The sequence below is a fragment of the Sesamum indicum genome, linkage group LG3 (genome assembly GCF_026168435.1).
Source record: "Sesamum indicum cultivar Baizhima isolate 11 linkage group LG3, ASM2616843v1, whole genome shotgun sequence".
NCBI classification, from domain to species: Eukaryota; Viridiplantae; Streptophyta; class Magnoliopsida; order Lamiales; family Pedaliaceae; genus Sesamum; species Sesamum indicum.
Genome location: NC_142659.1, coordinates 19066246 through 19083346, shown reverse-complemented (window position 1 = coordinate 19083346; position 17101 = coordinate 19066246). Strand labels below are relative to the sequence as shown.

Here is a 17101-nt window from a genome sequence, read left to right as displayed (position 1 = left end):
AAATCAATAAAAGATGACATATCATAAAAATTGAAGACACCAAAATGGTGATCTCAATTACATAAAGGCATATGAGCAAATTAACCCATACGAGTAATTTAACTCCTTAGATATGCAGGTAAAAATATTTTATTTTAAAAATCACCAAGGAGGTAAAATGGTATTTTTTTAATAAAGAGATAATTTGTTCATTTGCAATATCAAAATGCGAAAATAATTGCACTAAACTTGCTTAAGCCTTTTGAACACAAATACTTGGGCTCAAGCCGGCTAGACTCCAGCTCAAAAACTTTCGAGTTCTTATCGAGTCAGCTCGGTTCATCTTACACTCCTAAATATTTGTGTATTTTGACCTAATTACATAAGGTATTAAGGTATTACATAACGACTAAAACTAGAAAACGCCAAAAGTGTTGGGTTTCAATGACTCTAAAACTAAACCTTTTCTATTAACTTAACAATGAAATGTACATTATTCAGACACTAGTTCCATCTGATACCAAGTTGAAGGGGGAAAGTCTGCCAGACACTAATAACATTCATAACTTGGCATTTCACTGTACAACTATATATATCAGATCAAGTATTCATAATGACATAAGAAGAGAGCATCAGGAATATCCTTAGGCAAGCTGTTCACATACAGATGGAAGCGGAGCACGTCTTCCTTCAAAAGGGATTCTTGATCAACCACGTCTTCGTTGCATATCATAACCCATAAATCGCCTGAATTCACTCGCTTTAAGCTACCTCGACAGAAGGGGCAGGATTCTGATCTCCTATTCCTGCCATGCATGTTGACAAGGATGAAGTTAACTTCAAGGAGCAGCTTTTAACATAATGGATTTGTCGTGTTTTTATCTCTTATCGGAGCATTAATAGAGACAAAACCGAATTTGTCCATCCAAATGTAGTCTTAAAAAAGAAGCCTACTGCCTCCTGCATTGTCCTTTTCTCTTTTTAGAGGCTGTTTTTTGTCTACTAAAATACATTTGGATGGGAAGATTTATATTTGAGAAAGTGATTAGAAATAAAGATTTATATTAAATGGATTTGGAATTCATAAAAAGCCAGAAAATATTGTTCAAATGAAAGTTAAAAAATTTCACAGCATTAACGGCATGAATTTATCGAAACAAGTTTGATGAATTTGTTATTACGGTTTGAAATCCTAAGGTCCAAATCCATTGATCCAAATAAAAATATTAGGGTGTATTTGGATTTGGTTTTGAATGAAGGATTTCGAGAATTGTATTTTAATTGACTATTTGAAAGAATTTGAAATCCATCCATATTTAGTCCAAATGCAACCTTAGTATTTTCACAAGGAGGGTCTGTGGCATTTAATCTTCAACATGACTATGAGAGCAAACTATCTTGAAGATGCAGTTAGAGAAGAGTAGTTAGCCTACCAGTCACGGTAGCAATGAGTGCACATTGCATGACAGCAATTCGGCAGAACAATCTTGGTGCAGGGCTCTAAGCAAATTCCACACTCGTCTTCTCTCTCTGGATCGACATCCAAATGCTTGTTATTATCTTCCGTTTTCTTTCTGACGGTCATGTCAAGGCCATGAACTTCATCTTGGTAATGGCCGAGCTCCGATGAGCTATTGTACATGCGTTCTAGAGAAGGCAATATCACAGCTGCAAAGTAAACAACATTATAAATGCGCAATATCACCATTGATCTATGCATTTAAAGAAAACTCAGAACATTGATGGAAAATATATAGGGTACTAGAATTCATCAAGACTGAAAGAAGGGGTTCTAAGATGTTATACACACATAATAAAAGAAATGACTATACGACCCCTGAACTTTTGAAAAAGAAGCACACTACCTCCCACGTCTGGGAGTCCCATGTTGCCCTTCTTCTAAAAAGTTCAGCTTGTCACATTGCTCTTTCTTTTTCAAGGGAATTTTTACAGGGTTCTGTTGCATTAACCTAAATAAGTTATAATGGTTTCCCAGTGTATACAAATACGCATACCATAGAATTGTCCAATGGTTGCTTTTCTACCATATGAGGGAAACTTCTGCTTACTGTCTAGGTGAACCTGAAGAAGATACAAAAGTAAACTTAGACAAGATCATACTCTTTAAAATTTCAAGCAAATCAGATATTCAGAAAGAAAAGTTATTCTTCCAAAATGACTACCTTGTAAACAACTACATGGAAGAGATTCAGAAAATTCGGGAGTGAACACGTGCAAGAGCAGTCAAACCATTGCAACAGAAACAAATATATGGGTGCCACCTGATTGTAGACCAATTTCATTTGTAGACACGCACAACCTTTTGTTCTCGAGATAGAAGCTGCTCTGAAATGGATAACAAGGTCACTTAAGCTCCATGAAGTAAAACAATCTCGAAAAGCACAAGAAAATCATCTAGTGGTGAGCATAGCAAAAATAGAAACAAGATGTTCACATATGCATTAGAATCAGAAATAGTTGGCAAGAATCATAACCAAATGGCTTTTCTCCAAAGGCCTGGACTGATATGGAATCTAACTCTGTATGGATGATAGATCATGAAGTCTTCTTTAGAGTAACTGAGATCTACATATGTGCATTAGCTATATGGCCATTTTCATTGTCAGTGCCTGGTCTACCTTCCTGGTTCTTCTGTACTTTACTAAGGTTTTTGACCTTGAAAATGTTTTCCTTCCCTAGGACAAAGTTACGGTTGTATTGAAAAATTGGCACTCTGAATGACAAGCATTTGTATTTTGACACAGAACTGCGACTACAAAATTTTCAATGTCGTCAATGAAGCTGATTATATTAGAGCAGTCCAATAACTCTCCCCCTCAAATGCTCCAAAATATATCAATTACAACATTTACAACCATGACTGCAACAATTATCTAATACTTGTATGTCAAAAAGACGAACAATCATCTACGAGCACTAAATAATACACATAACTAGACAGCGTGTCTCTCCGGCTCAGTTATGGGGACAGGTAGGAACCAAGTGCCAGTGCATATGAATTGTAAAACTTCAGGAACAAGGATCGACTCAAATAGTGTTTCTGATCCATCTGGATGGCATGCTATCTACGGCATATCACCTAGACACCGTAGATAAATTTGAACTCATGGCATTTCAGACTAATATGCATGTCCGAGGAAGTAATAAACATACGTTAGACAAGGCTATATTAAGTTGATATGAGCTGTGCATGTGTCTGAAAGGTTGGAGAACTACCTAATTTCAGCAAGGTTGGACATGTTTCTCAACACGGGTATGGCGTAAATGACAGCATGATAGGTTCACAGGATAGATAATTTAACTAGAAAGAGACAGAATGGATACAGAGACTCCTGATGCTAGAGAAGCATTTCTACCAATAAATTTGTATTGATCACAGCGAGAAACAGACCTCCTCCTAAATAAGCCATAAGATTATAAAGAGAAAAGAACCGATGTTTTTATTTGAAATTGTAACTTTTGCCAACACATAATTAAGATATCCAAATTCCACATATACATAGAAATACCAAAATATGGAACTACTCCATAAAATAGAGTCCATAAATCACTATACTCTTGATGTCAATTAATATGAACATATCTAACATAACTGGAGGAGCAGCAACAGAGTATATTCCAAGAAATGCACATCAGTCAAATAATTCCTTTATTCTAGTTGGAAAGGCGGTGCCTGTATCGCTCCGACTAAGGTATTACCATTACACAAGACTATAGTCAAAGCATAACTTAACAAAAGAAATGAGGGTAAAAACTACATGAATTCAGTATTTGATCGACCATGTCGTCTAAAAGCGAGAAAAATCATTTAATATTTAATATCTCCGACGTGTCTTCTCACGTGGCAGGCGTCATTTGTTTTTGTGAAGCCTTGCACTTGAAACTTGTCTTTTCATAAATGGTTACACTAAGATTCGAACACAATATTCAATATATTTGCGAGCAGAATCATCTAATATTCAATATCTCTGACACAGGAATTCAGCTTTCTGGAATTGAACGAAGTTGATGTTTATCCAAAACACAAAAACGAATCACGCAATTTATTAAGAAAAAAAATTTACAACTCCCTCCCCCCTCCACACTCAGAAAGCAAAGAAATATATCATCATTTTACTGCAGAAAATCTGTGCATGATTCTCCACTAGATAACTCACAACTCATAATGAACCTCCAAAAAATGCAGACTTCACAAAACGAATCCTCCGATTAGTGCAACAACAACATAAAGATAAAGAAAAGAGAACCCACAACATATTGGCGTGCTCAATGTCAGACTCAATGGCCTCAAGAGAATCTTGGCAAGAAGGCGCCTTTCCAAGGTGATGGTAATCCATCATCTATAAAAGATGATTCCTTCGCTATAATGGGCTCACGCCCTCTTCCGTGTTTTCCAAGAACCAGAGAGAGAGAGAGAGAGAGAGAGAGAGAGATGATACAAATAAGAAATCAAGTGAAATGGGGTTTATGCAGACTAAATTTACTTTCCTGAATGGTTCTATAAAGATTTTAAGAGAAGAGGGGGTTGAGGTTCTATGCAGTGTAGAAGCAGTTGGAGAGGAGACAAGCGAGAGAAACTTATAATAGAATTTTCTGAACCGCCAGAGAGAGAGAGAGAGTTTGGTGATTGCATGATTCGTTGGTAGTTTAAATGAGTTATGACAGTTAAAAGGTAATCTAAATTTGCTTCTGAATTTTTGATAGGATATCACAAATTATTATCATAAGATTCATAACATGGCTCTATTCTTATCCTCCCAACTTTTCAATTCTATCCAATTGAATTTTACTAATCCTCATATATGTATATATATATATGTTCTTTTAATGAAAATATAAATATATAAAATATGTGAAATAAAATATTATATTATATTTATTACTTTTAAGGTTTATGTGATTTTAGGACCTATATATATATAATGAAATATTAATAAACTAAAAAAAATATAATTTTTCGCTACGATTCATTACTATAGTAAAAAAAAATATATGATAAATACAAAATCAACGACTCCGCAACAACCATTCACCGTTATTTCTGTAAGTGTGTCAAAAATATTATTCATGGCTAAAATAAATATTTTAACTATAGCAAAAAACATAATAAATATTGATTAATCGTGGTAAAAAGTTAAGTTTTTTATTTGATTTTATTTTATCGTGGTTGATAGTATTAAGTTACCACGTCTTTGAGTCTTGCACATTTATAGTGTAGCAAAAAATTCAATTTTTTCTTATAGTGATATAGAAATTAGAAAAGTACAAAAAAAAATGGATATATTTAAAAAATTATTCTTAGAATTAGTGGAGAATTTTAGTAGAGTCAGGATTCTTTAAATAATAGAGTGTTTATGGAAAAGTCAAAATTCTATATAGTCAAGGAGTCTTATTTATTTAGACATTATGAAAAATATTTAAAATAAAATTTTGGATAAATAAACTAATAATAATATAAGTATTGTGAGATGCATTTATTATTTTTATTTTGGAAAATATATATTAACTTTTCACATGAACCAATATATTATCATGTTTCTTTTTGGGTCTTCAAATTTAGGGTTATTTGCATCCACCTCCACCTCTTTTTAATTAGACTTTGATCATTAGAATTTGGATGTTTTAATTTTTGACAAAAAATCTCCCTGCTTATAGTTTTTGGGCAAAAATTCTATTAAAATTTTTAATCAAAGATTAAAATACACCTAACCTAACATTTATAAAAAAATATTCAGTAATTTCTATAGTATAAAATTATGATAAACATATAATTAAGAACAATCCAAAATTTTGAAATGCATAATTTTCAAAATGAAGGAATTGTAATAAATTAAACAAAAAGTCATCTTTAATACTATAAGGTTGATGTATTTTATAAAAAAACTAAAACAAAATAGGTTATTTGAATTTTGTTAATTTTTTTATATATAAGCTAATACGTATTTATATATTTTTAAACTTGATAATTTAAGTTTGATATTATATTCTTTAAAAAAATATAATATTGCTAAGTTCATAGATTCAAATGAAACGTATAAATGGGTGCCTAGGACAACCCAACATGCAATCTAACTAGATAAGTCCAAACAACTTAAGTAACCCGACAAGCTCAGGAAGAATGAAGGTAGCCCAAGACCCCTGACGGTCCGAACCATAATGAAAGCGTAATAAGACGTTCGATCACAAAATGGTCTATACACATGACAGTCAACACTCCAACATGGCACCTAGTTGGCCTAGATGCCAGCAGTCACCTTAGACCACATCAGCACAAGGAAGCCTAAGTGAGCAAGGAGAGACTTCTTAGCAGAGAGGACTCCTTGCAGCATGGGATCTCTGAAGGCAAAAAAGACTCCTATTAAAGCACATCCACCTAAAGATAAAGATGATTTATTCCTTATCCAATCAATTCTCGCGAGTTTCCTACGGCAGATTAGACTCCGCGCAGAAGGGGCACTCCCCCTATAAATACAGGTTTAGCCCCTCTATGCGAGGGACGACTCTCTCACTCTCTAGGGAATCTTTCAATCATTTTTCTATCAGACTACTACATGTTCTTGCATTCTCTATCAATCTCACTCACAATATTTCGATTTTCGTTCAAATTCATTTACTTTTTCAGCTTTGTTTGATCCTAAATTCAGTACTAACTTGGGCGTTGGTGTGCTAACATTTTTTTTACAGGTCCTCTCCTAAGAGCACACATACGCTTCGGCCCAAGTTACGAACGATAGTCTATATCCATTGGACCCATGCTATTTTAAAGAAAATGGATAATGGATCGTAAATTGCAATTCTTTTTAAACTTATAAAACTAAATCTGTTGAGTCGTAAAATAATAAAATCAAAATTACAAATAAAATAAGTTACCAAACATAAATTACAATTTTCCCACCTTGATGGAGCAACATCATCTTTTCTGCAACCATCGACAAATATACTATGAACACCAACTAACAAGCAAATGTCTAGATTCAATTGCCTTTTCGCTCTTTCTTCAAAAAAAAAAAATGAATGTTGATTTTGAAAAGAGAAAACATGTTGTGAGGTGAGGAGAAAAAAATATATATGAACTAAAATAAAAAAAATATTTGTGAGAAGAAGAAACATCAGTTTTTTTTTTTTTAATATATAATTGCAATAATTCAACTCTACCTCCCCATATACATTTTGCAAAATTTTTCTCAACATGATTGAGAAAGGAATTGCATTTTGATCCGGTTAAGAAGATGCATCTTTTTGCCCTCTACTCGTGGTACAATTTTATGCTTTTTTATCTCCATATTAACTATATCCAATCCCACAATCACTTCAAAAATTAAGTTTAAGCAAAAAACTAAACATATTATACATCAACAATATCCAACTCTAAAATAGTTGAATTCCTTCTTTAATCTAAAAATTCTACAAAAAAGAACAAAATGAAAAGCACAATCGCCCTTGAAAGGTCAACTTTCCTCGTTAATTTTCTGATTTGAATCTTTTATTATAAATTAGTATCGTATCTTGTACTGCACATTGCAAATAAGATACGATACTAATTTAACATGTAAAAGACTCAAACTGTTCCTATTTTCCCATCAATGACTATCTCTTACGGCGACTTGTGCATATCCCGTCACATAAAATTTAAAAAAAAAAAAAGAACAAAAAACCACTACTATAAATCCATAATAAACCAAGGTTAATTGCACTTTACCCCTTATAAAAATATTAATAGGCAAAATTTCCCCCAAAAAAAAAAAGGTAAAACGACCGCCGTCCTCCTCCGAGGGGATCATTGCCCATTTTCTTAAAAATTCAGGGGTCGCATTGCCTTTTTTTTTTTAATTTAGAAATTTTTTTACCTATTAGTATTTTTATAAAGTATCAACAGTAGCATTTAACCCTGTAGAACGCATTAATGTCAAATGATTTCAAGACTCTGCTCAGCAGCAGCAGCAGCAGACACCTGATTCTGCTCCTTCACAACCATTCTCCTCATCTTCATTGCCCACTTCATACATCCCACAGCACGCTCAAACAATTCAAGCGCAACGAAAATCCCAATCCCTCCAACGATCCCATTCGCGATTGAATACGTCAATGGCATCAGAATTATAGTAACAAACGCCGCCACCGCTTCCTTCACGTTCTCCCACTCTATCTCCTTCACCACCTTCATCATCAGCACCCCCACCATCACCAGAGACGGCCCGACTGCCCACGGCGGCACACTGCTAAGCAAAGGCGTCAAGAACAACGACAGCCCAAAGTATATTCCCACGATCACAGCCGTTAGCCCGGTTCTCCCACCTTCCCTGATTCCCGCCGTTGATTCGACATACGTGGCGATGGGCGAGACTCCGAGGGCGGAGCCCACGATTGTGGCGCCTGCGTCCACCATGTACGCCGTGTATTCCCCCTCGAAAGCTCCTTCATTCACGAACCCTCCGATTTCAGCCATTGTGTACAGCGTGCCTGTGGTGGCCAAAACGTCGACATATAGCAGCGTGGCTAAGGCCACCCACACTTCAGTTCTGTTGAAGTCCGCGAAGCTGATGGCCCAGAAAGTGGACTCTATTTTGTGAAAATCGACCACTTTTTTGAAGTAGTCGAAAGTCGAATCCCCGAGCTTAGTGTATGGGAATACAGTGACAGAAGTGCCCCTAATCCACGATATTAGCGTCACAAAGAGCATGCCGTATATCATGCTGCCTTTGATGTTCTTCATTAGTCCATAACACATTATCAGGAAGCCCACCAAGCCAAGCCAGAAAGTCGGGCTTTGCATCTTCCCACCAATGCACTCACCACTGGCTGGATTTATGTTTTTGCAAGCAGATAGTGTGACCAAAGTGGCTGGATCAGGACCCACCAGACCCACACCTTGGTGGGGCTGTAAGCCCACAAAGGCAATGAACAGCCCAATGCCCGCGGCGCAGGCGAGTCGTACCGACGTCGGAATCAGCCGAGCCAATTTGGCACGGAGCCCAAGAACTGCAATGGCGAGAAATGCGCAGCCTTCGACGAAGACGATAGCCATGGCAGTACGGTATGTCATTTGTCCGGACCCATGGAAGCCCACCAAGTTGTAGGCCAAGTACGCGTTTGCACCCATGCCGGGAGCCAGGCCAAGCGGGAGGTTGGCTAGTAAGCCCATCGCAAGTGATCCAATCATGGATGACAGGGCAGTAGCCACAATGAGATCACTCTTGAGTTTCGACAGGCAGTTCTGATAGCCCACATTAGGCTTTAGCCTGCAGTCCGGACTGGCAGGTGCGCTGCAGTCGGACACGGAACACGTCCCCCCAGAATCCGCCAGGATGGTGGCGTTGACGGAGATAATGTACGCCATAGTGAGGAACGTGGCAGTGGCAGCACGCAACTCTCTACTGAACGAGCTCTTTCTCGCCTCCAACTTGAAGTACCTCCCAACTCTGCTCTTTGAAACAGCTTCATCCAACCCTTTCTGCATTGTTTTCCAGTCCCTCCCCATTTTTATGTGGTGTGTGTTTTTCTCACAACACTAAGTACTATGGGCAGCCCTTTTATGGGTATGATGTTGTGCAGTAGAGAAATGAATCTTGGGGGTGAGTGTCTGTATTATTAATATTAAACCTGAGGCATTACAAAACAAAAGGCATAAAAGGGCAATCATTTCTTTCAAGGGAATTCAAATTTGTTTGTAAAGTAGGTAGGTATAATTAGAGCACTACTCTCACATATCATACTTGATTTGTTTAATAGCGAGTTGTTGGGGTGTCTTTTAGACTTTCGTATTTACCTTTTAAGTACAAAATCTGGGTAATGGTAGTTTAGGTTTTGCCACTAAGGACTTTTGTGTCCGCCCACGAATTTTCATTGGTCATAACAATTTTCAAGATTTTCCAACAAACCTTCTTTATCACTTGAGATTGATCAAATTGTATAGTTAAAAGGCTCATTGTGGAAGCCATGTTTTTTTTGCACTTACATGTACAAATATATATATATATATATATATGAAAAAATGCAAACAACCCTCTTGTGATATTACAAATAAGCAAATTACCCCCTTATGAAAAAATAAATAACGATTTACCTCTTTGTGTTTTTAAAAATACAACAATTTACCCTCTTATAATTTTTAAGTGAAGCAATTTATCTCCCTGTATAAGGAGGTAAATTGCTTCATTATAAAAAGTATAGAGGGGTAAATTACTATATTTTTTTCATAGGGGGATAATGTGCTCATTTTCAATATCATAGGGGGATAAATTGCTATTCACCCTATATATATACATATATGAATGTTAAAATGAGGGACACAATTAAAATTTTGTATAATTGTCTTTGCTGACGTTAATGTTTTTATTTTAAATCTTAATGGAAGAGGTTTTAGATGTAAACGAAGAACTTTTAGAAGGGGTGTAAGTGTAATTTTAAAGTTTTTGGGGGAAGTATGATTAACTTTTCTAACTTTGTTTATAAGATCTTATAAGTTATATAAAATTAATATATCAAAAGACTAAAATATCCCCATTTATATCTTACACACACTCTCTCACACACACCCACACACACTCTCCTCTCTCTCTCATTTAAATTTTTCTTTGCTATATAATTTTCTAATATTCAAAAAAGAGAAAACTTTTTATTATTTAATAATAAATTATTATTGTTAAATAAAAATAAGATTAGTAGTGATATTATATTTACTAAAAAAATATAAAATTCAAGATATTATAAATTATACGACTAGAATAATCATTGCATTAACAAATATTAATTATATATTTATATTAACATTCTACTAGCATGAATACACATATATATTATTTTTATTCAAAAGTTTAGGTAATAATTCGTCATCTTTTTTGTTATTGTAAATAAATTATCTATTAATTAATTTTTTATTTAAAATTAAACTAATATATACTATTTATAAAAATATTTTAAAAATATTTAAAACAAAATATATAAAAAAATAAAATATTATTTGATTCTAATGATATATATGTCTATTTTAATTATTTTATTAATTAAAGACCTTATTAGAAACTTATAAAATATTTTTAAAAAAAATAGCCAAACACCCCCTCAAGCTAATCTGATTTGGGATGGAGGAAGTATGGCAAATCATTTGTATTAAAATATGTGACCTTTATCCTTCTTTAATACTCGACCTCATTTTTATAATAATAATAATAATAATATTTAGGGATAATTACATTCTTCTTTTATAAAATTTTGTATAATTGCACATAAATTCTTTATAGTTTGAAAATTACATCTAAAATACTCATGTTGTTTCCCTCTAACATATAGGTCCTTCTGTTAGTCAAAATTTACTAAGTTGTTGATATTAACCAAAAAAATGAATGAAAACTGATATATACCTTTATTTAACTTATTACTGATTTATTGCAGGTTAAATAAATATCATTTGACTAAATTGCCTTTATAATGATGAAAATATTACCTCCTCACATGCATTAACTTATGAAGATGTATATTGGTAATTTAGCCATAAAAATATTTATTTAACCTTCAATAAATCAATAAAAAGTTAATCGTTGATAAATATGGATAACTTGTTTCTTTTGTTAATATAAATAAATTCGGTAAATTTGACTAATAGAATGACTTGTTTGTTATATGGAAGTAAACCTCAGGAATATTAGATATAATTTTCCAAACCTCAGGGGGAGTGGAGTGTAATTATCCTTAATAATGGTAATAATAATGATGATGAGGGTGAATACTATATTTGGTCCATTAAGATTTCGTTTAGAATCATTTTAGTCCATCAAGTTCATTTATTGATTTTAATATCCTTAAACTTTATTTTTTGTCTCAATTTGGTCCCTCTGACCATTTTTCAGCAAAAATGTGGCTAGATTTTGACTCTTTGGAGGGTAAAATAGTTAATAAATTTAATATTATCACTTTATTCCCTTAAAGTTGTGAAATTGTCAAATTTCTTACATAAAAGAATAACTCTTTTTATATTATTTTATGCTGAAATATTGTAATTATCTAATGTCAATAACGAAAATTTTGAACTCTTGCGAACATACTAGTAATATATTATTTAACTTAAAATAAATAGTCTCCTTTTTACATAGCTAAAAAAAACCAAAATTACGAATAAATTTCATAAAACTTATCTAATATGAATATATAATAAAAAAATCTAAGTAATTTTTATTTCAAGAGTTAAAGATAAGTCTAAACAAGTTAATCCTTAACAATATTCATTAACTGTTTGGATTTTCGAACAAAAAGTTGGTAGGTTATACTTTTTAACTAGATTTTATGTGGATTTCATATATATATAATTCATTTTAAGAAAAATATATAGTCACATTTTATAGAAAAAAATTTATAAATTTTCTAAATACATAGTCCCAATTTATAGAAAAAGATCTATAAGAACCTCTTAAAATGAATATTTTTATATATTTGAAATCTGCCAAATAATTAAATTAAAAGTATATACCACCAATTTTTTTTTTCAAATATGTAGCTGTTAATATTTAATTACGTTAATGTTAAAATTTAATTTTATTAGACATAGATTAAAAATTGACTTAATTTTTGTTATTAAATTTTAGATTAGATAAGTTTTACAAAATTTATTTATAATTTTCATATTTTGGGCCATTTTTTTGGAAATAAAAAAAAAGATAGACTATTTTATTTTGAGTTAAGCAATATTTTAATATTATGTTTATAAGAGTTCAAAGTTTTTATTTTTCATACAAGATAATCACATCATATTCACCATATAAAAATATAAAAAATATTTTCTTTTCTAAAAAAGGACTAACTTGATAACTTTATAAATTAAGGGACTAAAATGATAAAATTAAATTTAAATTAATCATTTTACCCTCTAAAAAGTCAAACTCTGGCCATATTTTTGCCAAAAAATTGTCAGAGGGACCAAATTAGGATAAAAAATTATAGTTTAGGGATGCTAAAGTAATTTACCTCCCGTGATATTGTAAATTACTTCTCTATGGAAAAGTGTGCTTTTTAAAATGAAGCAATTTAACTCTTTAAACAAGGAGGTAAATTCCCCTATTTTAAAAACTACATAGAGATAAACTAATGCATTTTAACAAATACAGGTGGGTGAATTTTATTTTTTTTATAGGAAAATAATTTATTCATTTATAATATCATAGAAGATTACTTTTATTTTTTTCTGAATTTAAACTACAAAAGTCATCGCATCTCGTGGATTTATATACAAAATGGCCCATCAAAATAAATAAACAAAATTTAGAAAGAAAAAAACATCATAACATCAACTTTAAAAAAAAAAAAAAAAGGTTTAAAATGTGGAGAATTTTGTTGGCATCTACCAAACATTGATGTTGAAGATTGTATGTGTTTCTTGCCAAACGCACTTAAAAATGTGTGTGAAGTTTGGCAACTCAGAAATCATGTTGACTAATAAGACCATAAGATTCCAGTTTTGTCCCCATTTGGGAGAACTGGTCCAAGAAATCTGTGTCCGAATCTTTAGGTATCACTGCCTTGTGACTCAATCATAGCTTTGATGACTGCTCTCTGTAACCCACACATGTCCCACTATTTGCCCAAACTTTCATTACAAATCTCTGAAAATTAGGGATTCTTTTGGCTTAGTTTAAGGGGGTGTTTTAGTGTTCAATATATACTATAAAATAATATATTTTTTAATAAATTATATCGATATTTTTTAAATTAAATTTAATTATACAAAAAATTTTATTTTCTTGTAAAATTACGTACAAATAAGGGGTGTCGATTAATTTTACCTTAAGGGATGTACTTGTAATATTTTAACCCTGAATAGAAAATATACTTACTGGTACTGCTGTCTATAAACCACAGAACAAAACCCTGAATAGAAAATATACTGTAATAATTTGTAACGTAAGAAATAATAATTTTTTTTTCACTAAAGTGTTTTTGTATGTTATAAAGTATTTTTTGAAATAATTATAAATCAAATACAAAATATTTTGAAAAGTCCACAAATTTAGGGAGACAACCTCCAAACCTATGTGGATGGACTAATTATAATGAATCTTGAAAAGTAGATTATTAGTACTTGATTCAAAGTTGACTTGGTGAGGGTAACTAATTGATTAGGCGAATCCAGTTTCGTGGTCTTAATAATTACAGCACAACAAAAATTATGTAAATGAATTAATTCTAATTTTATCAATAATTTTTTTATGCAAACTATTTTCGATTTTTTTTTTGAAGTAATAATTATACACAATTACATCAACTTCTTGATAAATTGAGCAATACATCAATATGATTACAAACGATAAATAAATTACAACAACTTACATAAAGTGAGATAAATATACGTACGTCACCACAAAAAGTACAACATTTAATCATGGATAATTATCATGGTTAAAAACAAAGTAACCGTAGTAAATAGTTATTGACCACGACCATGCAACAATTATTTTAATGTGGCTCTTAAACATGACAAATAACTTTTTTTTTTTATGGAAAATCTATATTTTTGCGTTGGTTTTATTTAACCGTGGTCAATAAAAATTATTTACCATGATTTTTTATCCATAGCTGTTAAAGATTTTATTAATTTTGTAATCAAATTAAGTTATTAACTATTTATTCTTTTAGATAAAAATGAGTAATTAAATGATTTTTCAAATATATTTTCATTAAAAATATATAACTTTTGGTTAAGCATATATATTTGTCAATTTCTTCTAAATATCATATATGAATTGTTGGTTATATTATATTTATTGTGTGTCTACTAATATATTAATTTATACTCCGCTTGTAATTTAAATTCTTTCCTTATTAAAAAAAATTGAATGATTTAATATGTAAAATACTAAAATATAATATTAAAAATAATATAATTATTCAAAGTATGAGAAGCATTTTAGTCTAACCACAGGGGTAAATGTTACATTTGTTAATTTAGGGGGGTAAGTGTTACATCAGGGATAGTTTAGGGAGGCAAATTGTATTTTACCCTTTTCGTTATAGGAACGATGATTAAATAATTATAACAATATCATGAGCGATACAATTAATCAATAAATTCAAAATTATAATAAATTTATATTAAATGTGGCAAATACCCATTATAAATAAAATTCTATATTAAACGAGATAAATACTCTCACATCTAGTGAAATTCGAACCCATAATCTCGAATTTATTCATGAAATATTAACATTAATCAACAAGCTAAATCATCATGGGTTATAAAATGAAATTCTTGTCATTGGCTTAATAATGACACGTACATGTGGTACTAACAAATGTGCGTTCACAATTAATTTTAAATTTACAAAATTAAGTATTATTTTATAAATATATAGAAAAACGATTATGAGAAATTGTTGAAGATAAAAAGTAAGATAATAAAAAGGGGCGTGGAAGTTGAGACGAGAGAATAGCAAATTGAGAAAAGAGAGAAAAATAAAAATAAATAAAAGAATTATAATAAAGAGTCGGCATACCACAAAAATACCAGAGACCAAAAGGGCGATCTCACTAAATAATAAAGTAGATACTAATTAACAAGAACTTGGTAGTCAATTGTGTCGCTAAGTGCCATTATGACAATTTAAAAGTAGTTATAATTACACTCTCCTCTTCTGATACTTAGTGTAATTATACATAAATCTCACGTGGTTTGAAAAAATGCATCGAGTACCTTTTAGACAATATACACTCACATAAAATGAGACAAATACCCACACGTCCATATGACTCAAAAACCATACCCTAAAACTTGTTTATGGGATCTCAACCTTAACGAACAGGCTAAAACGTTACAAGGGGTTTCGCCGTAATTTTTGAACCTAATGCAGAGAGAACTCATTTTTCTGTTGTAATGATTCAAAAAATAATAATAATAACACAATAATAATATGATAATATTTGATAAATACACATCTTATAAGTTAATTATTAAATATTTCTGATGAATCCTACAAAGTAGAAACATAGGCAAGAGAAAAGAAATGATTAATTATGAAACAAAAATAAAGTTAAGTTGGGGAACCCAAGATGTAAAAATATGCATAAAAATCAGATATGCCTCGGCTGCTTCAAAAACTTTCTCTACTCTCCTCGTTACTTGTAAGATTCTAATCTACTTACAATTAATTATTAATTAAGCTCTAATTGCTTTGAACTATATAAATTGTAATAAATAATTAAATATATCATTTATGAAATTGTTTATTGCATGCGCAAGAATTTTATTTTATAATAATACTGTAAAAGGACTGAAATGGGTTGTTCTTTTGAGATGCTGACACCAAAAATTCAGTATTGATACGAAATTATTCAAGTGCGTGGACTGTTTGGGATAGTATCAATGTTGGGGATTTTTTTTAGAAGTATCCGTTGTTATGTCACATCGTTTTTGTGTGCATATAATACATAATTATTATCAACACAAAAAAAAAAATTGGTATGGGTGAAATTTTCATATTAGTATAGATAGATAGTATAAATCATATGGATGCGAAAAAGAATTTGAGTACGGATGATTGAAAATACATAAGAACATTTTTGATAATTTGAAAAATTGAGAAACGGTTTTTTTTTTTTTACATTTAGTAATATATTGGGTAAATATCGTTTTTGGTCCCTTAACTATACCACTCATCTAAATTTAGACCTTCAATTTTGTAAATTTCATTTATTTTGATCCCTTTCATTATCTAGCTATTAATTTTAACGGATTTGTGGTGGGAAAAAAAAAAAGACGTACCGTTCAGACATTGGAATTCGAAATTGTGACTTGGCATAAAAGAATAAGTAGCCTCACCACTCCACAAATTAATTATTCTACTATATGAAATATTGCTTATAATTGTAAAAAAAAAAATATGTTAAAAAATATTTCAAAATCATACTGAAAAATCTTAAAATGAATAACTTCAATCATTGTTATCCGACATACCTAATAATAAAAATTAAAATATAACCAACTAAAATAACACGAACACCAAACATTGTCGTAAATCACAACATATAAACAAATATATAAAAGTGATGCCATCAAATACATAAAAACAATCTAAAAAATATTATGAACATCAATTAAAACATAATTCAAAAATTATTT

At 31.3% G+C, this 17101-nt stretch overlaps 2 protein-coding genes across 2 annotated transcripts; both read right to left on the bottom strand.

Annotated features, from left to right (window-relative positions):
• Positions 1–424: 424 nt before the first annotated feature.
• LOC105158058 (E3 ubiquitin-protein ligase AIRP2-like) lies at positions 425–4611 on the bottom strand. Its single transcript, XM_011074681.3, has 5 exons — positions 4252–4611; positions 2163–2325; positions 1995–2061; positions 1413–1647; positions 425–785 (listed from the first exon to the last, which is right to left on the bottom strand). The coding sequence occupies exons 1-5, from the start codon at positions 4338–4340 to the stop codon at positions 575–577; spliced, it is 765 nt and encodes a 254-aa protein (XP_011072983.1). The 5' UTR covers positions 4341–4611; the 3' UTR covers positions 425–574.
• Positions 4612–7361: 2750 nt separating this feature from the next.
• AZG2 (Xanthine/uracil permease family protein) lies at positions 7362–9586 on the bottom strand. The gene has a single exon (XM_011074680.3). The coding sequence runs from the start codon at positions 9476–9478 to the stop codon at positions 7907–7909; it is 1572 nt and encodes a 523-aa protein (XP_011072982.1). The 5' UTR covers positions 9479–9586; the 3' UTR covers positions 7362–7906.
• Between the last annotated feature and the right edge of the window lie 7515 nt (positions 9587–17101).

Bases quoted from the DNA above. Each gene is read 5' to 3' on its own strand.
- AZG2 (XM_011074680.3), bottom strand. From the start codon at position 9,478: ATGGGGAGGGACTGGAAAACAATGCAGAAAGGGTTGGATGAAGCTGTT.
- LOC105158058 (XM_011074681.3), bottom strand. From the start codon at position 4,340: ATGATGGATTACCATCACCTTGGAAAGGCGCCTTCTTGCCAAGATTCT. The intron at 2,326-4,251 runs GTGGGTTCTCTT...TATCCATTTCAG, and splicing joins ATTGAGCACGCCAATATGTT to AGCAGCTTCTATCTCGAGAA. The intron at 786-1,412 runs GTAGGCTAACTA...CATGCATGGCAG, and splicing joins ACTCATTGCTACCGTGACTG to GAATAGGAGATCAGAATCCT.